The sequence below is a fragment of the Phacochoerus africanus genome, chromosome 8 (assembly GCF_016906955.1).
Source record: "Phacochoerus africanus isolate WHEZ1 chromosome 8, ROS_Pafr_v1, whole genome shotgun sequence".
Classification (NCBI taxonomy): domain Eukaryota; kingdom Metazoa; phylum Chordata; class Mammalia; order Artiodactyla; family Suidae; genus Phacochoerus; species Phacochoerus africanus.
The window spans coordinates 46,445,416-46,473,308 of NC_062551.1; the positions used below are offsets into that span (position 1 = coordinate 46,445,416).

General features: G+C 38.7%; 1 protein-coding gene across 4 annotated transcripts; it reads left to right on the plus strand.

The window, feature by feature from the left end:
- The first annotated feature begins 1,260 nt into the window (after positions 1 to 1,260).
- LOC125134208 (zinc finger protein 570) lies at positions 1,261 to 26,008 on the plus strand. Of its 4 annotated transcripts, none has more exons than XM_047793214.1 (5): positions 1,261 to 1,784; positions 2,643 to 2,717; positions 7,811 to 7,937; positions 8,285 to 8,380; positions 24,371 to 26,008. In XM_047793214.1, the coding sequence occupies exons 2-5, from the start codon at positions 2,685 to 2,687 to the stop codon at positions 25,723 to 25,725; spliced, it is 1,611 nt and encodes a 536-aa protein (XP_047649170.1). In that variant the 5' UTR covers positions 1,261 to 1,784; positions 2,643 to 2,684; the 3' UTR covers positions 25,726 to 26,008. The 4 variants fall into 4 exon arrangements, with proteins under 4 accessions (XP_047649170.1, XP_047649169.1, XP_047649171.1 ...); XM_047793213.1 differs by lacking the exon at positions 1,261 to 1,784 and adding an exon at positions 1,791 to 1,966; XM_047793215.1 differs by lacking the exon at positions 1,261 to 1,784 and adding an exon at positions 1,791 to 1,882.
- Positions 26,009 to 27,893: the final 1,885 nt, after the last annotated feature.

Here is a 27,893-nt window from a genome sequence, read left to right on the forward strand (position 1 = left end):
GAAGGCCAGGGACCAAACCCGCAACCCCATGGTTCCCAGTTGGACTCGTTGACCACTGAGCCATGACGGGAACTCCCAAATCATATTTTCTTTATTTAATTTAGCTTCCTCTTTTCTTCCCACACAGCTGACTGTCCAATGTGAAGTATCCAGAATATTTTTTATCTTTGTAAATGTCCCATGTGCACTTGAAAAAATTAGGGTTTTGTGGGTTTGTTTGTTGTTGAATCAAACTGAGCCATAAAAGTGACAATGCCAAATCTTTAACTGCTAGGCCACTAAGGAACTCATTTTATTTTATTTTTTAATTAATATTTTTTGCTGTTGTTGGTTGCAGTGCTCTGTAAATATTAGTTAGGTCAATGACAGTGTTTTTCAAATTTTCTATGTTTTAAACTGATTCTCTGCCTACTTGTTCTAGCAGTTACTGAGAGTATAAGCGGAACATCTGGATTATAATTGTGGATTTATCTCCTCCTCCTAAATTTATCAGATTTTCTTTCATGTATTTTGATGCTATTATTAAGTGCATAAACATTTTTGATTATTTTCTCTTGATGAACTACCTTACTATTATGAAATTATCTCAAGAAAACCCACACCCATTGGTCTGATCCTCAAGGTCTGCCATACACTCCTACTCCACTCTCTACCAGTCACTTTCTATCATAGTACATTCTTATAGTTAACCTCACAAATGTCACACACAAATAACACAATCACACACATGGTCACAGAAATGCACCATGCTCACTCCAACATTCAAGATTTTTGCATGGTCTCTCAACACACACGACAGGATCAAAAGGTCGTGCACTAACCGACAAAATCAGTCATGTGACAGAAACCAAAACAAATAAAAACTTAAAATATAAACACTATTGTTCTAAGGGGGTATAGAATCAGGTTAAGGAGTCATGGAGTATTGAAGGAGAGGTGTAATCAGAGAAGACCTGTTGGAGACATCTACATCCATATGTAGCGAGTAAGGGAACTCTGAAGATACCCGGCAGAGGAGCTATTTTAGGAAGACGGGACACATTCACATCCACAGTCACCAAATCACAAATACAGGAATCATATGCAAAGGGATGAACTTCTAGATCCTGACCCCTCCCCTCCGGTCTTCATTCCCAGGGCAAGAACGCCCTAGTGGGAGGCAGGACCGGGAGGGAGCATAATGCATCTGCGCACTTCACTCCCAACTGCCCGCCACACACTTTTTCCCGTCTCTCAGTTAGAATATGGGACCTCATCCTCACCCACTTTGTGTAGGGGCGGCCCTGCACACCAACTCGACCCCCTGCGGTTAACACCCTGCCTGTAATTCTCCGCCTGGTTACTAAGGGAGGTGGACCGAGACCTAGTGCCTGCGCACTTCAATCCGAAACCGTCTAGCGTGACGCTCGGCCTCGTCCTGTGGCGGACCCAGGCTTGAAGCTGAGAGGAAGCGATTGAGACTTCCACGCTCTTGCAAGGCCAGGGGGAATTCGCTGTGGCAGGAGCCGGGGCGGAGGGGGCGATGTTACGTATCCCCAGCAGAGCCGCCCTGTGGCTGTTGGTGTCCGCCGCGCCGAGGCTTTTTCTGGTTAGGACTACATTTCCCAGAGGCCCCCGCGAGCACTGGGCCCCTGGCGCCTTTGTGTCCTCCGGAGGCCGAGTCGCTTATTTCCAGGCCCGCGGAGGCTGAGTTCCTTCAGATTCAGGGCAGAAGGTGGGCCCGAGAGGAGGTTGCCGGAGCCTTCCGGGCTGGGACCCGATCTTCCGGCAGTTCAGTTCTGCAGGTAGGAAGTGGGTTGAGGAGTGGCCTGTGGGTCACCCAGACGTCGGTCCTGGGCCTTTTCTGTGACTCTTCGTGTGAGAAGGTGATTGATACCTTACGGTGCGTGAGCCTGTCACCCGATGTGCCTGTGCACATCAGATTTCTGTGACTGTGGGTGTGAGTCGATGGTCGGTGCCACAGAAGGTGAGACTGTCAGTAGGGGTGGGAGGGGACTCTGTCCCCTGTTGTTCCTGTATCCTCGGCCTCTTTGTGGTTGGAGTGTGTGAGTGAGACCATCAGTTGTGATACACTGATATTTGAGGCTGGGTGTTATGGGAGAGGTGACTGTGTGAGTCTGCCGGTACCCATGGCCGCTGACTGTGATCTTCGTAAGATGGTGGTTGGCGCTGTAGCTTTTAAGAATTTGTGAATGTATGTGTGTGTCGGGGAGGGTGGTGGGGACTGAGTGAGACTGTGCCACGAATATCCATTAAAGCTAGCCAAGTGTGTCACCAAGTTTCAGAACCACTGATCTACTGGTGAGGAGAAAGATAAGTGGAGTCAGGAAGACCTTTATTTGATCTTGGTGCTGTTATTTATTAGCTGTGTGTCTTTATGCAAATAGTTACATTGCTTGGAGTCAGTCTTTATTTGTAAAATCTAGAAAATCTGTTGTTAAAATAATAAGTTAGGAAGTGATTTAGGCACAGGTTAAATTGTATGCCATTAGATTCCTAGGTCTCTATTAAGCCTTCTCTATTGGAGGGAAGAAGGGTGCAACAGAGGAAAAAAGAAGCCAAAAAATTCTATGCTGTTTATTCTGGATGCTGCAAGGAAAGCCTAGTTTCTGATGTTCTTTTCTTCATCTCACTCATCTAAGGACTGTGCCATTTCTCAAGTGAAGAGCCAAGGGGAGGAAAGAATGGCTGTTGGACTTCTTAAAGCCATGTACCGGGTGAGTTAGTGTTTCTCTTTCCTGAAATATTTTCCTGCTTTTCAAAACGAGCAGACTTTCCTTCTGCTGAAACTTTTCTGGGTAACCAATCACATCACTTTTTAAAATCCTCCAATGGATTCCCACCTTATTCTGGATAAATGCTAAAGTCCTTGCCCTGGCCTGCAAGGCGGTAAATATTTGGTCCCTGGCTATCCCTCCAACCTCATCTAATTTTTCTCGCTCTGTCTGTAACTCATTCACTCAGTTCCAGCCACACTAGCTTCCTTTTAGTGAGTCAAGTACACTTTTAACTCGTGGCCTTGCACTTATTGTTCCCTCTACCCAGAATGCTGCCCCCCCAGATACAGACTAACTTATTCATTCTAGTTTCTGTCCAAATGTTCATTCAATAAACAGATTTTTACCAAGCACCTATTAACTAAGAGGGCTTAGTCCTTATCGTCTTCTCTGTCTATACTCCTTTGTTGATCTCATTTCTTCTCATGGCTTAAAATACCATCAATATGCCAACAACCACCAAATTGTATACAGCCCAGAACCCTCTCCAAAAATCCAGATGAATATATATCTAACTGCCTATTCAGCATCTTCATTTAGTTGTGGAATGGATACCTCGGATTCATCTGTCTCAAACTGAGTGAAATGAGCCACTGGAAATTTTGGGGCGTTGGAGGGGCATGATCTGATTCCCATCACACTGGCTGCTATTGAAAATAAACTGAATGGGACAAGGAAAGAAACAGAAGAATCTATTGTAATACTTTTATATACTTTCCCATCTCAGATGTTCCAATTAAAAATCTTTTTTTTTTTTTTTGTCTTTTTAGGGCTGCACCCACAGCATATGGAGGTTCCCAGACTAGGGGTCTAATCAGAGCTGTAGCTGCAGGCCTGCATCACAGCCACAGCAACGTGGGATCCGAGCTGTGTCTGCAACCTGCACCACAGCTTATGGCAATGTCAAATCCTTAACCCACTGAGCAAGGCCAGGGACTGAACCTGTGTTCTCTTGGATGCTAGTCAGATTCGTTTCCACTGAGCCATAATGAGAACTCCCCAGTTAAAAGTCTTCCATCAGGAAGTTCTTTTTGTCCTACCGTCAAAATTTATCCAGAATCTGACCACTTTTTACTACCCTCAGTTTCCATTCTGGTCTAAACCATTATCTCTCACCTGGATTATTGCTTTGCTTTTCTAACCTGTCTCCCTAGTTCTACCCTTACTGTCTTTATTCTCAACAGAGCAGCCAAAGTGATCCTGTTACACATGTCATATTATGTCATTCCTCTTCGTGGCAGGCAGAGAAATAATAAAAAGTATAGATAACTCTTTCAAATAGTTTTGCTGTAAGAGAAGGAGAGACTAAAGATGGTAACTAAAGGAGGAACTGGTGGACAAGGCTTTTTAAAGATGAGTATATGTCTGTGGGTTGATGTTAAAGATTCAATAGAAAGGGAAATTGAAGATGAAGAGGAAAGAGGAGGGAATTGATGGAACACTGTGCTTAAGTGTTTGAGAGGAGCTGAGTTCTAGAGTTCAAGTGGAGGGGTTGGCCTTTGCTAGGAAAATGGGCTATTCATTTATAGTAACAGGATCACGTTAGAGTAAATGGTCACAGATTCAAGTCGATGTGTCGATGTTGGGGAGGGTTGTGGAAATTCTTCTAAAATAGCTTTTGGTTTTTTTTTTTTTCAGTGAAATAAAGCAAGATCATTAGCTGAGTTAGGGTAGGGGAAGAAGTACTGAAGATTTGAGAAGATGGTCATTTAGGAGGGTGGGGGAGATGAATGGAGTAGAGCAATGTATCCTAGGTAGACAGACACGTATCATTTTGGCCCACTTGAAGTTGGTGATCATGAATTTAAAGTGAGACCAACTGGTATGGTTGGTATGATTTCTCCAGCAGAGTTCAGCCATGCAGGGTATAGAACCAGAGTATGCTGAGTGATGACTTGTTTAACCAGGGAGTTCAGCTAAGTGAGAGAGGGACAGGGAAGTTGAGGGCATATGCATGGGGGTGATTATAACAAGCGGTTGTTCTAGGCAGTGAGGGTAGGTGGCAATGAGGAACAGTGAAAATGCAGCGAGATCAATGATTTGTAGGTTCTAGTGGCGTCAAAGACTTAGGCTAATTGGGGTACCAGAGGGGAAAAATTGGAAAATAGGAAGTGGAAGTGAGAGTAGGAGAGTTGAGATTATGGAGGGCTTGGCACTTATTGGTAATGACAAGGTCTAGGGCATGATGATGCAAGTGAGTGACTGCAGAAGTGTGCAGCACGAGGTTATTGGAGGAGGGACGCTCAGAAAACTGAGGCCAGGTTGTGGGGAGGGCTATTTATATGGATATAGAAATGACCAAAGATTATGTATTAATGGGAGTAGCACTGGAGAGAGTGACAGTGAGCCAGATGCTGAAGTGTTCAAGGAATGACAGAAAATTGGTATATACCAGAAATTGGTAGACAACTAAAACAAGAAGGGACAAAGATACAGCCTGATTTCAGGACACTGAAAATAGGTGTCTTTTAGGGAGGTGGTTGGGCTAATGGTCTGGAAACTGTTATAAGGAGTAGAAGTCACCTACTTCTCCTCCACGTGCTGTGGTATAAGGGACGCAAGAAATAAGACAGTCACCACATGACAGGGCTTCAGGGGAAGTAGTCTTCTCTGCTGGGAGCCATGTTTCTTTGAGGCAAAAAGTAAAGAGAACATTTGATTTTCTTCAGACTGGTTGGATTATAATTTATGAATGGATTTTGAAACCAAGTAGTTGGTGAGAGGTCAAATATTTTAAGAGGTTCTTTGTCAGTGGTCAGAATTTAAATTCCTTATATTACATTTGTAATTATTTTCATTGTATAAATTAAAGACATAAAATGTTCATTTATTATATATTTATGTAAGCTAAGGAAAAACATTTTTGGGATCATATATACCGTAAGAACTAAACACTTAACAGTAGTGTTTCTATAATATATGGGAGATGTTACTGCTTAAGATGGAGGGGGAGAAATTCACAAACTATTTCATATAATTAAATAAGAACTTTCATATAATCAAAAAAAAGTTCTCGGAGTTCCCGTCGTGGCGCAGTGGTTAACGAGTCCAACTAGGAACCATGAGGTTGCGGGTTTGGTCCCTGGCCTTGCTCAGTGGGTTAAGGATCCGGCGTTGCTGTGAGCTGTGGTGTAGGTTGCAGACACGGCGCGGATTCCACGTTGCTGTGGCTCTGGTGTAGGCCGGTGGCTACAGCTCCGATTCGACCCCTAGCCTGGGAACCTTCATATGCCACGGGAGCAGCCCAAGAAAGAGCAAAAAGACAAAAAAAAAAAAAAGAAAGAAGAGTTCTCTTGTGGTGCAGTGGGTTAAGGATCCACTGCAATGGCTTGGATTGCTGCTATGGTGTGGGTTTGATCCTGGCCAAGGAACTTCCACATGCTATTAAAAAAAAAAAAAAAGAAAGAAAGAAAAGAGAAGAAAAAAGTTATTAAGTGTTGAAATTCTTGGGTAATTTTTATTTTGTAGAGAAAGTTTTTATTAACAATGACAAAATTGTATCAAATGCCAAATAAAAAAGCCTTGCTTTGATAGTCACCTCTTCTAATTTAAAAAAAAAAAAAAAAAAAAAGGAATTCCCATTGTGGTGCAGTGGGAAGTGAATCCGACTAGTGTCCATCAAGATGCGGATTCAATCCCTGGCCTTGCTCATTGAGTCACGGATCTGGCCTTGCTGTGAGCTGTGGTGTAGGTCACAGATGAGGCTTGGATCCCCCGTTGCTATGGCTGTGGCCGTGGTGTAGGCTGGCAACTACAGCGCTGCTTTGACCCCTAGCCTGGGAACTTCCATATGCTGCAGGTGCTAAAAGAAAAAGAAAAAACTGTCAAAAAATTTGTGTGTGTATCTCCACAAACATAATAATATGTTAGTTCTCATCAAGTGGTCACATTATGGAAACCCAGAATCCAGCTGAATCATAGCATAGCTCCAAATTTTTAAGAATTTTGCTCAGTGAAGCTGTACTATAAGCGGAACACTTATTTCTTTACCCAAAATTTCAAGTACTCTGGCTTAAAGTATTTGAATTTTAATGGAATTGATGATTTTCTTTGCTTGGTCTACCAGAATTTTTGGAGATACAGCAAGCCCTTTCTGGTCTCGTTCCCCACACCATCCCCGCCTTTGGCTGCCCCATGGCATGTGGAGTTCCTGGGCCAGAGATCAGAGCCCATCCAGTCTTGACTCAAGCTGCAGCTGTGGCAACACTAGATACTTAACCCACTGTGCCTGGCTGGTGATTGAACCTGTGTCCCAGCAGCAGCGCTTCCAAGACACCCTGATCCCATTGCGCCACAGTGGAAACTCCTGTGGTCTCATTTTTGGTCCTCTTATAGCTTCTTGAACTTTTCAAACCATTCATTTATTAAGTCATTTTATTCACCAAATATTCAGTTAACTCACATGTGCCAGATACTATTCTGTAGCTGGGATATAGCAGTGACAAAAAACAACAACAACAACAAAAACCACGTTGCCTCAAGGACTTTACATTTTAGTGTTATTTATTGGAGCAAACAATAAATAACAAAATAATTAAGTACCATGAAGAAAAATAAGCAGTGCTAGGGAAATAGGGAACTGGGGTATAAGCACTGCTATTTTTATGTAGGATGATATGAGAAGTACAAAAACCTGAGAGGGGACATATTTGACATATTTGGGGATGTAATATCAGGGAGAGCCCTGTGGGTCTGAGGCAGAATGAGTGGTCCGTGAGTATGGGAAGAGATAAGGTTATTTCATTTTTTAAATTCATTCATTCATTAATTCATTTTGTCTTTTTAGGGCTGCACCCATGGCATATGGAAGTTCCCAGGCTAGGGGTCAGATGAGTGCTGTAGCTGTCAGCCTACACCACAGCCACAACAGCATGGGATCTGAGCCGCATTTGCAACCTACACCACAGCTCACAGCAACACCAGATCCTTAACCCACTAAGCAAGGCCAGGGATTGAACCTGAGTCCTCATAGATCCTAGTCAGGTTTGTTACCACTGATACTCCAGTTGCATTATTTATTTATTTCATTTTAGGAGTTGGTGACCTTCAGAGATGTAGCTGTAGACTTCTCCCAAGAGGAGTGGGATTGTCTAAATTCTTCTCAAAGGCATCTGTACAGTAATGTGATGTTGGAGAATTACAGGATCTTAGTATCACTGGGTAAGAATATCTTCTTGGAAAACTGAGCTTCTACTCATAAAGGGCACTGTGCTACCACCATTGTGAAATTTTTGGATAACGTATATAGTGCTTGGCTAACCATTTGCTGCCTGTAACAAAGTAACAGGTTAATATTTGTGGAGTTGTCAATGAACATATCTATTATTAATTATTATTATTAATGATATTAATAATAATATTAATCTATATTAGAAGCTTCAGCTTCTCTGGCTTTCTGTAAGCTCGCTCTTCCCTGATGATCGAAGAATTGGATGTGAGTTCTGAGATATCTACAGCATGACCAAATTCTGTTTTTGTTTTTTGTTTTTGTTTTTTCATAAATGCAGGACTTTGTTTTTCTAAACCAAGTGTGATATTGTTGTTGGAACAAGGGAAGGAGCCCTGGAAAGTGAAGAGAGAGTTGACAAGAGGTTCGTGCTCAGGTGAGTGAAGAAGAAATAAGCCGGCAAAAACCTTTGCAGATGACAGGCCAGCTTGACTAGAAGGTATCAGCTCTTCAGTCTTCTTTGTTGTTGGCATGTTCTTCTCCAGTGTTCTAGGTCTTAGTAGAAACTTGAGTCCTTTTAGAATATTCTCCCAAAGTTGTTATTCTGAACTGTCTCTTCTTTCGCCTTACCTCCTTTCATCTATTCTGTTTCATAAGCTTCTTCCAGTCTTTAAAAAATCTTTTCCTAATATGTTAAACTTTTGAGCTCTACAGACAGCTGTTACTGAAGTAACAAGTTCAAATGCTGACACTTAACATACAGTGAAAGTTTGGAAAAGTTACCTAACCTCTCTGTGCTTTTGTTTTGTCATCTGTTAAAGTGGGATAATATTTTTTAAACGCTTTCAACAGTTTCAGTCTCCTACTATGAACTCAAAAACTGTTAGGTGCTAGTGTTATAGTAGTAGAAGTATTTCTATAAATGCCATCTTTTTCTCTTAAAGGTCAGTTCATTCACCCTTTAATCAACATTTAATGAATCTGTACTTTAAACAGGGTACTTATAAGATGCTAATCATTTATATAAATGATCAAAAAATTGATGGGCTTGTAACAGAAAGACAATTTAGCTATACATGTCACACGTGAAAAGAAAGCTGACATAAAGGAAGCTCAGAGAGAGAGGGGAGAAAGGAGTCTGGTTTACTGGGAAGATGATGGTCTTTAATAAAAACACAAGTCAAGCTAGAAAACATCTGGCCTTGTGGTGTAGGAATGATTTTCAGATAGACATAAGGAGCATTAAGGTAAAGTGCAGGACTAAAGTTCAGAAGAAAATCAGAATTGTAAATATCTCTGTCAGCACCACTCCCCAACTCACCCCCTCACTGCCGCTCCCCAATCTTTTATATTCTTGCTCAGTTTTCTAAGAAAAAATTTTGATGTGGAGTTATAGTTTCAAAGAATATATGGCTGAATTTTGTTTATTATTATTAAATAAATCACACACATAAACATATATTAGCCATATATGTAGTTTAAGTAATAATATAATAAAAACATGTGTACCTACTTCTTAATTGAGGAAAGAGAAAAATGCCATTTTAGGCCCCCTGGGAACCCCTGCCTAATCATATGCCACTCCCTACCCTTGGCTCATCCTCATCCCTCATTAGGGTAACCATTTTCCTACAAATTTCCTTATTATTTCTTGACTTTTCTTTATAGTTGTGCCATATAGCCCTAAACAAAATGTTTATTAGCATATTTTCTAATTTTTTATGCATGGATATAATATTGTGCATATAATCCTGACTTTTTTAACTTAAAATTATATTCCTGAGATTTATCCCATGTTGATTTTAGTAGCTATTGTTCCTTGAATTTTTTTTTCCTGTTGAAATGTAATGTATTCCACATGTAACCATAGTTTATCCATTGAAGGCCATTGGAGTTGTTTCAGTTTTATTTTGTTAAAATGTTACTGCTATGAACTTTATCCCTGACTACTGGAGTTCATATAGTGAATATACTGGATAACACTGTTTTACTTTCCAGAGTATTTGTACTCATTTACATTTTTAACAACTGTGTGTGAGAATATTCATTGCTCCACACTCAAGATTTGACAAAATAAGAAAATGTTTGCAAATTTAGCGGGTGTGAAATATTATCTCTATATATTTCTCATCTGAATTTCCTTGAATAATAAAAAAAATTTGGCATCTTTTTATAATTATAAATGGCCATTCGGATTTCTATTTTGTTATATTCTTTTGCTTTTTTATTTTTTAGATTCCTTGTGTAAGTAATAACATACAGTATTTATCTTTCTCTGTCTGATTTATTTTACTATGTGTAATACCTTCTTTCTTTGTCTGATTTATTTTACTATGCGTAATTCCATTGTGTATATATAAGCTTTATCCATTTGTCTCTTGATGGACACTTAGGTCACTTCCATATCTTGGCTATTGTAAATAATGCTGCTCTGAACATTGGGGTGCATGTATCTTTTTGAATTAGTGTTTTCATTTTCTTTGTGTATATACCCAGGAGTGGAACTGCTGGATCATATTTTATATAACAGAACTATAAAAATAGTTCTATTTTTAGTTTTCTGAGGAACTTCTTTGCTGTTTTCCATAGTGACTGCATCAATGTACATTCCTACCAACAATGCAGGAGGGTTCCCTTTTCTCCACATCCTTGCCAACATTTATTATTTGTGGCCTTTTTTTTTTTTATGGCCTCATCCATGTCATGTGGAAGTATAATCCCCGAATTAGGAATCAAATCTGAGCCACAGCTGTGACCTACACCACAGCTGTGGCAACAGTGAACCTTTTAACCCACAGGGCTGGGCAGGGGATCCAACCCCACCTCTGCAGTGACCCGAGCAGCTGCAGTTGGATTCTTAACCCACCATGCCACAGCAGGAACTCCCTATTTGTGTTCTTTTTAATGATAAACATTCTGACTTTTGTAAGATGATCTTATTGTGTATGTGTTTTTCCTTTGTTTGATTTTGTCTGTGGCATATGGAGATTCCCAGGCTAGGGGTCAAATCGGAGCTGTAGCTGCCGGCCTACACCACAGCAACGTGGGATCCAAGCTGCATCTGCGACCTACACCACAGCTCACAGCAACGCCAGATCCTTAACCCACTGAGCAGGGCCAGAGATTGATTGAACCTGCGTCCTCATGGATGCTAGTCAGATTCGTTTCTGCTGAGCCACAATGGGAACTCCCTGATCTCATTGTGATTTTGATTTGTGTAGTTTATGTTTTTGATATTTTGTTTTAAGAAACCTTTCTGTTTTCTGAAGTCATCTAGATGTTCTCAAATTATCTTCTCAAGATTTTCCTTTCACAATTAGAGCCATAATCCAATTGAAATTGATTTTTGAGATTGAAGTATTTAATTTCTATTCCTTATGGAAAACCAAATGTCCTGGACATTTACTGAAGAAATGAGCACTCTTTGCTCCTTGTTCCAAATGTTACCTCTTAATATATCAGGTTACAGTATATCTGTGGGTCTGATTTTGAGCTCTGTTCCATTCCATTCATCTCTGCTTCCTTATACCAGTACCACATCACCTTTTTTTTTCACACCAGTTCCACACTACCTTTTTATTTCTCCCCCTTTTTAGGGCCACACTTGTGGCATACAGAAGTTCTCAGGCTAGGAGTCGAATCAGAGCTGCAGCTGCAAGTCTATACCACAGCAACACTGGATCTGAGCTGCATCTGTGACCTATGCCCACAGCTTGTGGCAATGCCAGATCCTTAACCTACTGAGTGAAGCCAGGGATCGAACCTGCATCTTCACAGAGACAATGTCAGGTTCTTAACCCACGTGAGCCACAACAGGAACTCCATATCACACCATCTTAAATAAAATATGTTAATGTAAGATTGAATGTCCATTAGGATAAGCACCACACTTTATGTTCTTCAGAATTTTTTGTTTTCCCTTTGGCTGACTCAATAAAGTTTAGGTTAGCTTGTCAGTTTCCTCTAGAAAACTACAAAAAGCTATTGGCTTTTGGTTCAAATTTTATTTATTCTATATATCACTTTTGAAAATTTTTTCTATTTGTAAATATAGTTTATCTCTCCATTTATTTAGGTTTTTAAATTCAGTATTTTTCATAGTTTCCTCCATAAAGGCCAATGCACATCTTCTTTTTATTTTTATTTTTATTTTATTTTCCCACTGCACAGCAAGGGGATCAAGTTATCCTTACATGTATACATTACATTTTTTCCCCCACCCTTTGTTCTGTTGCAACATGAGACATCTTCTATTAGATTAATTCCTAGGCCTCTTAGTTTTATTCCTATGTTAAATGTTGTCTGTGTTTTCAATTTGTTGTTCATACATAGTTAACTTTTATATTTGACCTTATATTCAGCAACATTGCCAAAGCTCTATCATTCATACCAGTAATTTTTAAATTTATTTGGCTTTTTCTGTGGGCAGACACATTTGTGAATAATGGCAATTTCTTCATTTTAGATTCTTATACCCTTAATTTCCTTTTTCTATTACCCTGTCTTAGATTTCTTTTTTTTTTTTTTTTTCCTGTCTTAGATTTCTAATATAGGAGTTCTTATTGTGGCTCAGTGGTAACGAACCCAGCTAGTATCCATGAGGATGTGAGTTCAATCCCTGGCCCTGTGGTAAGGGCACAGATGTGGCTTGGATCCCGTGTTGCTGTAGCTATGGTGTAGGTTGACAGCTATAACACCTATTCGACCCTAGCCTGGGAACTTCCACATGCCACAGGTGTGACCCTAAAAAAAGAAGAAAATAAAAGGTCTCCATTACAGTATGCACCAAAGAAGTGATGGCAGACATTTTTAGCAACTTCTGGTCTCAATGAAAGTGCTTTAATATTTCATTATTAATAATTCTGATGTTTAAAGGTTTCCAGTAGATATCCTTTCATTACTGTTTGCTAGAGTTTTGATTGTGGAAAGCTTTTGAGTTTTAATAAATGTTTTTGTGTATCTATAGATGATGAGATGACTTTTACTTTTTCATCTGTTTATGTAGTGAATTACATATGACATTTGAAATGTTGAGTCAATCTTGTATTCCTGAGACAAACCCATCTTTATCTTTATCCATTCATGGATAGTTGTGACTTGCCATTCATGGATAGTTGTGACTTGCCATTATTTTGCTCAGATTTTTTGCATCTGTGTTTGTCAGTGAGGTTGGCCTTCAACTTTCCCTTCACTCTTCTTGCCAGATTTTGGAATCAAGGTCGTCCTAGTCTTTTTTTTTTTTCTTTTTTTTCTTCCATTTCTTTAATTAAAGTATAGTTGACTTATGTCCTAGTCTTATAAAATCTGTTGGTTGGAATTCCCGCCTTGGCTCAGCAGAAATGAATCTGACTAGTATCTATGAGGTATGCAGGTTTCAAGGTGGCAGACACAGCTGGGTTCTGGTATTGCTGTGGCTGTGGTGTAGGCTGGCGGCTACAGGTGCAATTTGACCTGTAGCCTGGGAACCTCCATATGTTGCAGGGATGGCCCAAAAAGACAAACAAAAACGAAAAACAAAACAAAAATATAAAATCTGTTGGTGAGTATTTTCCTGATTTTTCTTCCTTAGAATAATTTGTGTAAAATAAAAATTATTTATTTTTTGAATATTTGGTAGAATTTTGTTCATCTGGCCTGGGAGTTTTTGTGTGTGAAAAGAATTTAAACTAATAATTCAGTTTTTGTTTTAAGAGTCTATGTCTTTTATTTCTCCTATAGTCGTAGAGTTATGGTATTTTTTCTAAGAATTTATACTTCTCATGTGAGTTCTCAAATGTATGAGATCAAGCTCTTCATCATTTTCTCTTAAATTGGTAGTATATGTAATTATGACCTCTTTTTCCTCCTAGAAAGGGAGAAACAAATCTTTCAATTTACTGTTTTTAGATGTTTTTTATTTCAGTGATCCTAACTTATCTTTTAAAATTTTTCATGGAGTTCCTGTCGTGGCTCAGTGGTTAACAAATCTGACTAGGAACCATGAGGTTATAGGTTCGATCCCTGGCCTCGCTCGGTAGATTAAGGATCCCACGTTGCCATGAGCTGTGGTGTAGGTTGCAGACTCGGCTTGGATCCTGAGTTACTGTGGCTCTGGTGTAGGCTGGTGGCTACACCTCCAATTAGACCCCTAGCCTGAGAACCTCCATATGCCGCGGAAACAGCCCTAAAAAAAGCAAAAAGACCAAAAAAATAAAAAAATAAAAATAAATAAATAAAAATTTTCATATATTTCTCCTCTATTACTGTTTTATTCTCCCTACATTTATTTATGCTATTTTCTTTTTTTAATTTTTTAAAATTAGACAATTCAGTGTTTTAAGGCTTTTTCATTTCTATTATAAGCATTTAAGACTATATTAGGAATATAGTCCACATGTTTTGGTATGTACTATTTTTGTTATCATGTACATCTTAGCATTTTCCTATTTCCTTTGATTTTTTTTTTTTCATGACTCATGGATTATTTGGAAGCTTTAAGTTCCAAATTTACATTTTTTCTTTGGTTTAACTGCATTGTGGTTGGAGGATATGGTCTGTTTAATATGCATTCTTTGAAAATACTTTGCAACGTCTTTTATGTCTTGGGGTTGATTTTGGTAAATATTCTATATACTCTGGAAAATGTGTTTGCTGCTTGTGGAGTATAGCATTTGATGTACGTTCACTGGATTAAGTTCAATAATTTTGCTGGTCACCTTGTGTGTCCTTATTGATTTAAAAAAATCTCTTTAAGCAATATTTTGAAGGTATTTTATTAACTGATATGTTTTGGAGATTATTTTTCTGGTAATTCCAGAAGGATTATCTTTCTAGTGAATTCTTACATTGTTTTTACTTTTAAAATCTAGTGATGATTCTTCCCTTAACTATTTAGGTTGATGTTAATATAAATATATTAAGCATTCTTTTGTTAATATTTACTTAGTGTAGTTTTCCCCACCCCTTTACTCACTTTCTATGTGTTTCTTTTGTAAATAGTATATAGCCAAACATTTTTTTGACCAGTCTTTAACTATAGCTGCACCCACGGCATATAGAAGTACCAGGACCACGGAATAAATCACAGCCACAGCCACAGCTGCAATCTATGCAGCAGCTGCAGCCCAGGATCCTTAAATCCACTGCACTAGGCTAGGATGCAAACCCACACCTCTGCAGTGACCCCAAGCTGCTACAGTCAGATTCTTAACCCACTGCACCACTGCTGGAGCTCCTGACCAGTCTGCTAATCTAATTGTGCTCTTGTTGAGTTTTAGGAGTTCTTTATATATTCTGGATATTAACCCCCTTTCAGATATATATATGATTTTCAAAATTTTCTTTGATTTCTCTGTGAGTTGCTTTTCACTCTGTTGATTATGTCCTTTGATGCACAGAAGTCTTTTTCATGAAATCGTTTGTCTGCTTTTTTCTTTTGTTGCTTGTGCTATTAGTGTCGTAACCAAGAAATTATTGCCAAATATAATGTCATGAAGATTCTTCCCTGTGTTTCCTTCTGAGTGTATTTTAGTTTTTTAAGTTTTACATTTAAGTCTTTGATCCATTCTGGGTTAATTTTTGTACATGGTGTAAAGTAAGGGCCCAACTTCTTTGCATGTGGATATTTAATTTTTCCAGCACCATTTACGGAAAAGCCTGTCCTTTCACCATGGAATGGTCTTTGCACACTTGTCAAAAATCATTTGACCATATATAGCAGGGTTTATTTCCGCACTATCTTCTTTTACATTGATATATAGATCTATCTTTATGCCAGTGCCCCACTGTTTGGAGTACTAAGTCTTATAATAAGTTTTGAAACCAGGGGGTTCCCATTGCGGCTCAGCAGTAACAAACCCAACTAGTATCCATGAGGATGCAGGTTCAATCCTTGGCCTCGCTCAATGGGTTAAGAATCTGGCATTGTGGTGAGCTGTGGTATAAGTCACAGGCATGGCTTCGGATCCCTTGTTGCTATATGTGGTATAGACCGGCAGCCACGGCTCCAATATGATCTCTAACCTGGGGACCTCCATATGCAGCCCTAAAAAGCAGCAACAACAACAGAAGATTTGAAAACCAGGAAGGGTGAGATTTCCAACTTTGTTCTTTTTCAAGACTGTTTTGGCTATTATGGGTCCACCGAGTTTACATATGAATTTCAGGATCTATTCTTCTCTTTCTGGAAAAAGCATTATTGGGATTTTGACAGGTATCGCATTGAATTTGTAGATAGCTTTAGGTAGTATGGACATCTTAACAGTATTAACTTTTAATTCATGAATACAGGATGTCTCCATTTATTTGTATCCTAAATTTCTTTCAGCAATATTTTGTAGTTTTCATTGTACAAGTCTTTTACCTCCTTCATTAATTCCTAAGTACTTTATTCTTTGTGATACTATTGTAAATGGAATTGTTTTCTTAATTTTCTTTTCATATTATTGTTAGTGTATAGAAATGCAACTGATTTGTGTGTATTGACTTTGTATTCTGCTACTGTACTGAATTTATTAGTTATAACAGGTGTTTATCTTTTCTTTTGTGGAACGTTTAGGGTTTCTACATGTAAGATCATGTTGTCTACAAGCAAATAATTTTATTTCTTCCTTTCTAATTTGGATGTTTTTAATTTGTTTTTCTTGCCTAATTTCTCTGGCAAGAATGTCCAGTACTGTCACAATTGACTAAAAATGATGAAAGAGAGCATCCCTGTCTTGTTCCTGATCTTAAAGGAAAGCTCTGAGTCTTTCCCTACTGGATATATTAGCTATGAGATTTTCACATATGTCTTTTATTATGTTAAATCTCCCTTCTATTTTTAGTATGTTGAACATTTTTATCATAAAAGGGTGTTGAATATTGTCAAATGCTTTTTCTGCATCGTTTGAAATGATAATTTTTTTTCATCATTCTGTTAAAGTGGTGTATTACATTGATATTTGCCAAACCATCCTTGCATTCCAGGAATAAATCCCACTTTGTCATGGTGTACTATCCTGATAATATGTTGTTGAAATCAGTTTGCTAGTATATTCTTAAAGATTTTCACATCAGTATTCATAAGGGATATTAGTCTGTGGTTTTTTTGGAGCATCTTAGTCTGGCTTTGTTATCAGGGTAATGCTGACCTCATAGGGTAAGTTTGGAAGTCTTCATTCCTCTTCAGCTTTCTGGAAAAGTTTGAGAAGGGTTGGTGTTAATTCTTTAAATGTGTGATAGGAGTAGCCACTGACACTTCTCTCACCCTAGCCTTTTCTTTGTTAGGAATTTTTTTTTTTTTTTTTGTAATGGCCATACCTGCAGCATATGGAAGTTCCTGAGCCAAGAACTGAATCCAAGCCACACCTGTAACATACTGGATTCTTTAACTCACTGTGCCAGGCTGGGGATTGGGCCACTGCAGTCAGATTCTTAACCCACTGTGCAACTGCAAGAATTTTGTTTGAAGATTTTTGATTACTGGTTCAATCTCCTTAGTAGTTATGAGTCTTGCCAGGTTTTCTATTTCCTTTTTTTTTTGTCTTTTGTTGTTGTTGTTATTGTTGTTGTTGTTGCTATTTTCTTGGGCCGCTCCCGCGGCATATGGAGGTTCCCAGGCTAGGGGTTGAGTCGGAGCTGTAGCCACCGGCCTACGCCAGAGCCACAGCAACGCGGGATCCAAGCCGCGTCTGCAACCTACACCACAGCTCACGGCAACGCCGGATCGTTAACCCACTGAGCAAGGGCAGGGACTGAACCCGCAACCTCATGGTTCCTAGTCGGATTCGTTAACCACTGCACCACGACAGGAACTCCAGGTTTTCTATTTCTTTATCATTCAGTCTTGGTAGATTATGTGTTTCTTAGAATTTGTTCATTTTATCTAGTTTATCCAATTAATTGGCATACAGTTGTTTATAATACTCTTACAATCTTTTTTATTTTGTAAAATTGGTAGTAATGTCCACTCTTGCATTTCTAACTTTAGTTGAATTGCTCTTTTTTAATTTCTTTTTTCTTTTTCTTTTTATATAGCCGAACCTGTGGGATTTGGAAGTTCCTGCCAGGGGTTGAATCGGAGCTGCAGCTGCAGGCCTACACCACAGCCATAGCAACACTGGATCTGAGCTGCATCTGTGACCCACACTGGATCTTACAGCAACACCAGATCCTCAACACACTGAGTGAGGCCAGATATTGAACCCACATACAGACGCCATGTTGGATTCTTAACCCACTGAGTCACAACAGGAACTCCCTGCTCTTTTTCCCTTAGTCTAATTAAGAGTTCATCAGTTTTGAAGAAACTCTTGGTTTAGTCGATTCTTTCTGGTTTTTTTTTTTTTGTCTTTTTGCCTTTTCTGGGGCTGCTCCTGCAGCATATGAAGGTTCCTAGGCTAGGGATCTAATTGGAGCTGCCGGCCTACACCAGAGCCACAGCAACGCGGGATCCAAGCTGCATCTGTGACCTACGCCACAGCTCACGGCAACACCAGATCCTTAACCCACTGAGCAAGGCCAGGGATTGAACCTGCAACCTCATGGTTCCTAGTCGGATTTGTTAACCACTGAGCCATGACGGGAACTCCTCTGTTGTTTTTTTATTCTTGATTTGGTTTATCCCTGTTTGAATATTTATTATTCTCCTATTCTCTTCTAGACTTGGTTTGCTCTTTTTCAGCTTCGTTAATATTGTTAATTTGAGATCTTTATAAATTTCCAAGTATTTCCTTTGATGAACCCCATAAATTTTGGTGTGTTGTATTTTTATTTTCATTTGTCTTAAGATTTTTTTTGTTTTGTTTTGTTTTTTTTGGTCTTTTTGCTATTTCTTGGGCCGCTCCCACAGCATATGGAGATTCCCAGGCTAGGGGTCCAATCGGAGCTGTAGCCACCGGCCTACGCCAGAGCCACAGCAACGCGGGATCCGAGCCGCATCTGCAACCTACACCACAGCTCACGGCAACACCGGATCGTTAACCCACTGAGCAAGGGCAGGGACCGAACCCGCAAGCTCATCTTTCCTAGTTGGATTCGTGAACCACTGCGCCACGATGGGAACTCCTGTCTTAAGATATTTTTAAACTCTGTGATTTCTTCTTTGGCTTATTGTATGTTTAAGTGTGTTGTTTAATTTCCACATATTTGTGGATTTTCCAGTTTTCATTTTGCTGTTGATTTCTGGTTTCATTCTATTATGAGTAAAGAAGGTACTTAGTAAGATTTCAGTCTTTTAAAATTTATTGTCTTGCCTTATGGGCTAACTTATAGTCTATCCTGAATTCATGTTTATTTTCTTTGTGAACTTTTAGGATTTAAAAAAAAAATTCTTGGTAGTTCCCTGGTGGTATACTGAGTTAAGGATCCAGCATGGTCACTGCTGTGGCTCAGATTCCTTTTGTGGCAAAGGTTTGATCCCTGGCCTAGCAATGCTGGATCCTTAACTCACTGAGCAAGGCCAGGGATTGAACCTGCATCTTCGTGGATACAGTGTTGGGTTCTTAACCCACTGAGCCATAATGGGAATTCCTTTTTTTTTTTTTAATGTGAAGCTTCTGTTATCCTAAAGGACTCACGAGGCATCTTAATATTCAAAAGAATATTACCAATCAGGGAAGCTCTCTCAAGCTTCAGTGTTCAGAGTTTGGTTTTTTTCTGAGTGAAGAGGGAAGGAACTTGGTGTTTTTTCTTTTGCTTTTTTTTTCCATTTCATTATGCAGGCATGATTGAATGAATCATTACTCAAGTAACTCAATCTCCAGCCTTCCTTCCTTTTCCAAAAGTCAGGCTGATATTATGGTGGCTCAGAGTTTAAACCCTTTATTCATATGGTTTGTCTTTCCAGCATGACCAGTCTCCAACCTGAGTCATCTCATTAACATCTATCTAGGGGCTCATCATAAGGCACTTTATTACTATTAACTCTCAGGTATAGCCCTAAGGGTTCACCATGAATAACAAAGACACTCCTTCCAGGAGTTTAGAAGTTACCTCTTGGGAAATAGGGACAAAGACCTGCCAGATTCTTTATTGCACAGTTATTTTAAGAAATCACAATAGGGTCTGGCTGTAATTGAACGGGCATAATAGGTTAATTTAGTAAGACTTACTGGCTTTACATTGTTGATTACTCATATATAAAAGCAAAGTGTTCAACCTCCCTTTTTATTCAAATTTTTGGGGATGGTCCCTCATGAGGATCCTAAAGCTTTTCTTCTTTTTGTAGAGTTTATTTCTAGGGTATTTTCCCTCTTCATTGTTGTTGTCAGTGTTAAAGCCATCTTTTGAGGTTAATTATTTTCTTTATGTTTCTGCTATTGCTCTTTAAAATTTAAATTCACAAAATAACATTCTTGTTTGAAAAAAAGAAGTATAAATAGTATAGTAATTACACATAGCTTCTACATTCTACTATGTGCCTTTTATTTATCTAATTACTCATTTGTGGTGTTTTGCAAGTCCCAATGTATACTTCGTATATCAAGAAAGACATTTCTTTTTAATAGTTACTGTTATTAGCTGTTGTTTTGCTAGTTACTTTGTGATATTTCTTAATATATTCCAAACTGTGTTCTATTGTGAAAGTGTATTTTATTCTTTTTCAGTATAAATCATTGAACAAGATGATTTTTATTATAACCTTTAATATCATGTGGTATTAATGTTCTTAGCCCTGATATTTTTCTTTCTTTCTTTTTTTTTTTTTCTGTCAGTCTTTTTAGGGCCGCACCGGCAGCATATGGAGGTTCCCAGGCTAGGGGTCCAATCTGAGCTGTAGCTGCTGGCCTACGCCAGAACCACAGCAACGAGGGGTCTGAGCCGCTCTTCGACCTACACCACAGCTCATGGCCACACTGGGTCCTTAACCCACTGAGCGAGGCTAGGGATCGGACCCACATCCTCATGGATGCTAGTCGGGTTCGTTAACCACTGAACCATGATGGGAACTCCGTATTTTTCTTTTTTACATTTGTCCTTCTTAATTTTTTTTGATTTCTTCTCTTCCTAAATATCTTAATATCAGGGTGCTCCAGGTTTCATTCCTTGCTCCCTTCTCTTCAATATATACTCATTGTCTTGGTGATATAGTCTTTTAAAATAACATCACTATGCTGGCAACTCCCAATTTAAAAATCTCTAGACTTCTATCTTTTTTTGTTATTGTTGAGCTATACTTGATTTACCATATTATATTGTTTTCAGGAGTGCAACATAGTGATTCAAAAATTGTATAGTGTTCCATTGTGACTCAGCAGGTTAAGAACCCGACATAGTCTCCCTGAGGATGCAGGTTTAATCCCTGGTCCCACTCAGGGTTAAGGTTCCGGCATTGCTACAAGCTGCAGCATAGGTTGCAGGTGTGGCTAGGATCAGGTATTGCTGTGGCTATAGCATAGTCGTGCAGCTCTGATTTGACTGTAGCCTGGGAATGTCCATATGCTGCCGGTATGGGCTTAAAAAACTTATATAGGTTATACTCCATTTATAGTAATTATAAAACACTGGCTATATTCCCTGTGCTGTAATAATATATCCTTGTAGCTTATGTATTTTATAAATAGTAGTTTGTACCTTTAAATCCTCTACCTCTTTCTTGCATTTTCCTGCTTCCCCTCCTCACTGGTAACTACTAGTTTGTTCTCTATGAATCTGTTTCTGTTTTATATTCATTTTATTTTTTAGATTCCTTGTATAAGTGGTAACACACAGTATTTGTCTTTGTCTCATTTATTTCACTAAGAATAATACCCTCCAGGTCCATCCATGTTTTTTCAAATGGCAGAATTTCATTCTTTTTTATTTTATTATTTTTTTTTGTCTTTTTGTCTTTTGTCTGTTGTTGTTGTTGTTGCTATTTCTTGGGCCGCTCCCCGGCATATGGAGATTCCCAGGCTAGGGGTTGAATCGGAGCTGTAGCCACCGGCCTACGCCAGAGCCACAACAACGCGGGATCCGAGCCACGTCTGCAACCTACACCACAGCTCACGGCAACGCTGGATCGTCAACCCACTGAGCAAGGGCAGGGACCGAACCCGCAACCTCATGGTTCCTAGTCGGATTCGTTAACCACTGCGCCACGACGGGAACTCCTCATTCTTTTTTATAACTGGGTGGTATTCTGTGTGTGTGTATACATACATACACACACCAGATCTTTATCCATTAATCTGCTGATTGATACTTGGGTTACTTCCTTTCCATATCTTGACTGTTGTAAATAATACTGCTCTGAACATTGGGATGCATATACCTTTTTTTTTTTTTTTTTGGTCTTTTTAGGGCCGCACCTGCAGCACATGGAAATTCCCAGGCTAGGGGCTGAATCAGATCTATTGCTGCTGGCCTACATCACAGCCACAGCAACATAGGATGCAAGCCATGTCTGGAATCTACACCACAGTTCATGGCAACAGTGGATCCTTAACCCACTGAATGAGGACAGGGATTGAACCCATGTCCTCATGGATACTAGTCTGGTCCATTGCCTCTGTGCCACCACGGGAACTCCCTATCTCTTTGAATTAGTGTTTTCATTTTCTTAAGATATATACCCAGGAGTGGAATTGCTGGATCATGTAGGAGTTCTATTTTTAGTTTTCTGGGGAACCTCTGTACTGTTTTCGATAGCGGCTGTACTGGTTTACAGTCCCACCAACTGTGTACTAGGGTTCCCTTTTCTCCACATCCTCACCAACATTGTTATTTGTGGTGTTTTTTATGATAGCCATTCTGACAGGTATGAGGTGATATTTCATTGTGGTTTTGATTTGTATTTCTCTGATGATTAGCGATGGTGAGTATCTTCATGTGCCTTTTGGCCATCTTTATATCTTCTTTCAAAAAATGTCTGTTCAGGTCTTCTGCTCATTTTTTAATCAAGTTGTTTGCTTTTTGAATATTGAGTTGAATGAGCTGTTTATATACTTTGAATATTAACTCCCATCCTAGATCTCTATCTTAAACTTAGTCTCATGTGTACATCTGCCTTCTCAAAATTTCCATTTCAATGTCTAAAAGACATATTGAGTTTATGATGTTTAAAACTGAACTCTGGATCTTCCACATCTCTCTACCTAAACTTGCTGTAACCCTTAGCCTTTCCCATCAAATTTGATGGCTATTCTATCTTTCCATTTTTCAGACTATAAACTTTAAAAGCATGTCTGTCTCATCTCTCTATACATTTTATGTCCAATCTATCAGGGTAGCCTCTTGCCTTCTTCTACAAATTACATCTAAAATATGACTATCTCACTATACCTCCATTGCTATCTCTCTGGTTTGAATCATTGTCATTTTTCATGTTGATTGCTACAATAGTGGTCCCCTTGCTACTCCCTTTGCTCTCCACTTTCCAGGATTTTCATTAAATCAGAACTAGGTGTCACTGCTGTACCTATACCACTTTAGTCACTCTCCATCTCAGAGTAAAAGCCAAATTCCCTAGGAGGTCTATAAAGCTTAAATTATCTGATTATCCTTTACCCTCAGATTTCATCTTCTACTGCTCTCAGTCCTCTCCAGCCACTCTGGCCTTCTTGCCATTCCTCAAACAAACCAAACATGCTTCTACTTTTAGGCTGTTTCTTCTGCCGAAAATGCTCTTTCTCCAGATATCTAAGTGACTTTCTCGCAAGTCTTCAATGTTAACTCATTAATGATTCCTACTTTTTTTTTTTTTTGCTTTTTCGGGCTGCACTTGTAGCATACGGAGTTTCCTGGCTAGGGGTCAAATCAGAGCTGCAGTTGCTGGCCTATGCCACAGCCACAGCAGTGTGGGATCCAAACCATGTCTGCGACCTATGCCATGGCTCATGGCAACACCAGATCCTTAACCCACGAGTGAGGCTAGGGATTGAACCCACATCCTCATGGTACTAGCTGGGTTTGTAACCCACAACATGAACTTCCTCAATGATTCCTACCTTTGACTTTACCGACACTCCTGATCTCTATTACCCTTTATTTTTTCTATAGCACTTAGTACCTTCTTACAGACAATAAAGTTTGCTCATTTAGCATGTATTTCCTGTCTGCCTCAAGAATATAAGGTCTGTGAAGGTAAGGATCTTTATTTTGTTTACTCTAGTATCAAGGGCATATAGAACAGTACCTAGCACAAAGTTCAATGAATGTTCTTGAAATAAGTAATTATAAGAATGGAGATTATTTCAGTTCCTCTATTATTCATATATGCATAAAATTATAACTGAGTCCAACCACCTACATAATTCCTTCTTGACCTGAGACTTAACCTTATTGATTTTCTTATGATTCTAATCATTCCTCCTTAAGTTTCTCTATGACCTATATTAGTATCTGTTCTTACACACTTCAGAACTACAAAAGCCAATGTTCTTATGGGTATTATTTCCCATTAAATTCACATACTTTATGAGTATATTTTCATAAATGTACCTTTTAGTACACAATAGAGGAGACATTTTTTCTTAATATTTTTCAGATTGGGAATCTATGTGTGAGACTAAAGAGATGACCCCAAAGCATGATATTTATGAAGCACAATCATCTCAGAAGGTAATAGAAAAACTTACAAGTTGTGGCCTTGAATACTCCAGTTTGAAAGAAGAATGGAAATATGAAGGCCATTTTGAGAGGCAACCAGTGAATCAGAAGGCATGTTTCAAAGAAGAGACAATCACTCATGAAGAAACCTCTGTTGATGAGAGAGGACAAGAATATAACAAAACTTGGGGAAGTTTTCATCCCAGCACACTACTTCATACACAACAGATAATCCCCAAAGAGGAGAAAGTACATAAACATAACACACAGAAAAGCTTTAAGAAAAAATTAATGGCCATTAAGTCCAAGGGTATTTTTACAGAGAAGAAACTTCTGAAGTGTAATGACTGTGAAAAAGTCTTCAGCCAGAGCTCATCCCTTACTCTTCATCAAAGAATTCATACTGGAGAAAAGCCCTATAAATGTGTAGAATGTGGGAAAGCCTTTAGCCAGAGATCAAATCTTGTTCAGCATCAAAGGATTCATACTGGAGAGAAACCCTATGAATGTAAAGAATGTAGGAAAGCCTTCAGTCAGAATGCACATCTAGTTCAACACCTGAGAGTTCATACTGGAGAAAAACCTTATGAATGCAAAGTGTGTAGGAAAGCCTTCAGCCAGTTTGCTTACCTTGCTCAGCATCAGAGAGTTCATACTGGAGAGAAACCCTATGAATGTATTGAATGTGGGAAGGCTTTTAGCAATAGATCATCTATTGCTCAACACCAGAGAGTTCATACTGGGGAGAAACCTTATGAATGTAATGTTTGTGGGAAGGCATTTAGCCTTCGTGCATACCTTACTGTACATCAGAGAATACATACGGGAGAGAGACCCTATGAATGTAAAGAATGTGGGAAGGCCTTCAGCCAGAATTCACATCTTGCTCAGCATCAGAGAATTCATACTGGAGAAAAACCTTATAAATGTCAGCAATGTAGGAAAGCATTCAGCCAAATTGCCTACCTTGCTCAACATCAGAGAGTTCATACTGGAGAAAAACCCTATGAATGTATTAAATGTGGGAAGGCTTTTAGCAATGATTCATCCCTTACTCAACATCAGAGAGTTCATACTGGAGAGAAGCCTTATGAATGTAATGTTTGTGGAAAGGCATTTAGTTACTGTGGATCCCTTGCCCAACATCAGAGAATTCATACAGGAGAGAGACCCTATGAATGTAAGGAATGCAAGAAAACCTTTAGGCAGCATGCACATCTTGCTCATCATCAGAGAATTCATCTTGGGGAGTCCCTCTCACCACCCAATCCAGCCAATCACCAAGTCCTGTAGACTATCCCATAAATACTTCCAGAATTGATACTCTTTTTTCCATCTCTAATGTTGACATCCTAGTCTAAGGTTCATCTCATCTGGATCACTGCTATAGCTTTCTAACAGGTCTTCCTGTATTAACTTTTGGTTCTCTTGAGTTCATTTCCCACCATGAACCCAAACTGATCTTTTTTTGAAGTGTAGGAATATATACATCACTGCCTCCAGTTAAAAGTTTTTTTGGCTTGCTATTGTTCTTAAGTTAATATCCACAGTCATTAAAACTGTATGAGGAGCTTCATTATCTGGTCCTTATATACCTTTCAGCCTTATTTTATTCTAGTCTCCCTCTCTGGGCACTAGGCACTTCCCAGGACTAAGAGCTTAGATTCTGGAAAATCATAGCTCTACCACTGCTGTGGCATTGTGTGACTTTGAGTAATTTGCTTAATTTATCTAAACCTCAGGGCATTCTTTAATTCTTAAAATAGGGATAACAATGATACTGCATTGTAGAAATGTGAGTATTAAGTGAAAAAGTGTCTATTATAGATTGGTGCATATAAAGTAAGAAATTTGCATGCAAAGTACTTCACATAGTACATCAAATATAGCAGATATTCAATTAAGTAATAATAACTAACATGTAAAGAGTGCACCAGGCACTGTTCTACATACTCAGCATTTATTAACTCATTTACTCCTTACAGCTAAAACGAATTCCTTCTCAGACCAAGAAGAGCATTCATGGGAAGCAGCAGGTCAGAACTGGGAAAATCTAAAAACTTTAGAAAATATGGGGAAGTATTTGTACTCTAGGTGAGTAACTGATATAGACACAAGTAGTAGAACTATAACACTTACAACCAGTTTTGGGAAGTTTCTAAAGAGAAAGAATTGGATAAGCTAATTAAAATAAAGAAAATGAAGACTCACTGAGAATACAGAACTTACATGTAGAGCAAGAAAAGAACAGCGAGTATTGCAATTAACTCTCCAAACCCAATAAACACAGAAATTCATACTGTACCATAAAAAGGCATCAGCCTCAAGTAATTGTATGCGTGAATTGAGGTAATTCAAAAGCATTTAAACTGTTCATGCCATAGAAAAAGTACAAAGTTTATAACTTGTTATCAGGTGATTATAAAATTAAAACCAAAAGGGGATTGAGGGAAGGAAACTATAACCATACACATGTATATATATATATGTGTGTGTGTGTGTGAATATTGAGTAGCTACTGTTTGCTACACATTGATTTGGACATGAGGGGACAACATAATCAAAGCAACAACCATGTCCTCATGGAGTTAAAACAATAGATGTTCTAGGTCCAGAAAACTGAAGAGTAATAAATTGAACAGTATTATATAGCTTAAGCTGAAAAGACTCAAGATAATAAAGTTATCAGTTATTCCTAATTCACAAATTCACTGCAAGTCCAACCAGAATTCCTCAATGGGCCTTTTTTCCCTTTATTCCACTTTGTTTTGAAATTCATCTTTTTAAGTGTGAGTTCTAAAGAGCAGCAGGAAAATTACTGAAACTGATTTCTTTATAAGAAATTTTACATATGATAAAATGGTTTATACCAGTAGAGAAAGGTTGGATTTGAGAGTGTTAGAATAACTGACAATATATATCACAGTAATAAGAGAAACAAAGTAAACTATAATGAACTATTTCAAAATCTTCATATTAACATAAGCATCACATTACCAATTAGTGAAAAGATGTGGAGCAATAGGAATGTTCTTTCACGCAGTGCAGTTGATAATAGTTTTTTATAAAGGATAATCTGTCAGTACCTAGTCAATTGAAGATACGGATACTCGCTGACCCAGCCATTCCACACTTAAGCCTCTACAGACCCCTCTCCTCATGTATTTAAGGAGATGTACATGAAGATGCACCTCATTGTTTGTGAGAATGAAAAGTTTAAGGCAAGCAAAATAACCATTAGAGTTTAAATAAGTTAGAGTTAAAATGAAGAACTAGAATACTTCTGTCAACATGGATACATGTCAATATCAGAAGTGAACTAGAGAGTATTTTGTATGATATGGTTCCACTTACTTATATAAAATTTGAAAACATGCAAATCAATACCATGTATCTTTTTCATGGCTAAATACCATATGGAAATAATGTAATAAGATTCGTGACAAAATAATCATCAAATT

Excerpts from the sequence above, each read along its gene's own strand:
- LOC125134208 (XM_047793214.1), top strand. The coding sequence starts at position 2,685 with ATGGCTGTTGGACTTCTTAAAGCCATGTACCGG. Across the intron at positions 7,938-8,284 it reads CAGGATCTTAGTATCACTGG|GACTTTGTTTTTCTAAACCA; the intron begins GTAAGAATATCT and ends TCATAAATGCAG. Across the intron at positions 8,381-24,370 it reads GACAAGAGGTTCGTGCTCAG|ATTGGGAATCTATGTGTGAG; the intron begins GTGAGTGAAGAA and ends AATATTTTTCAG.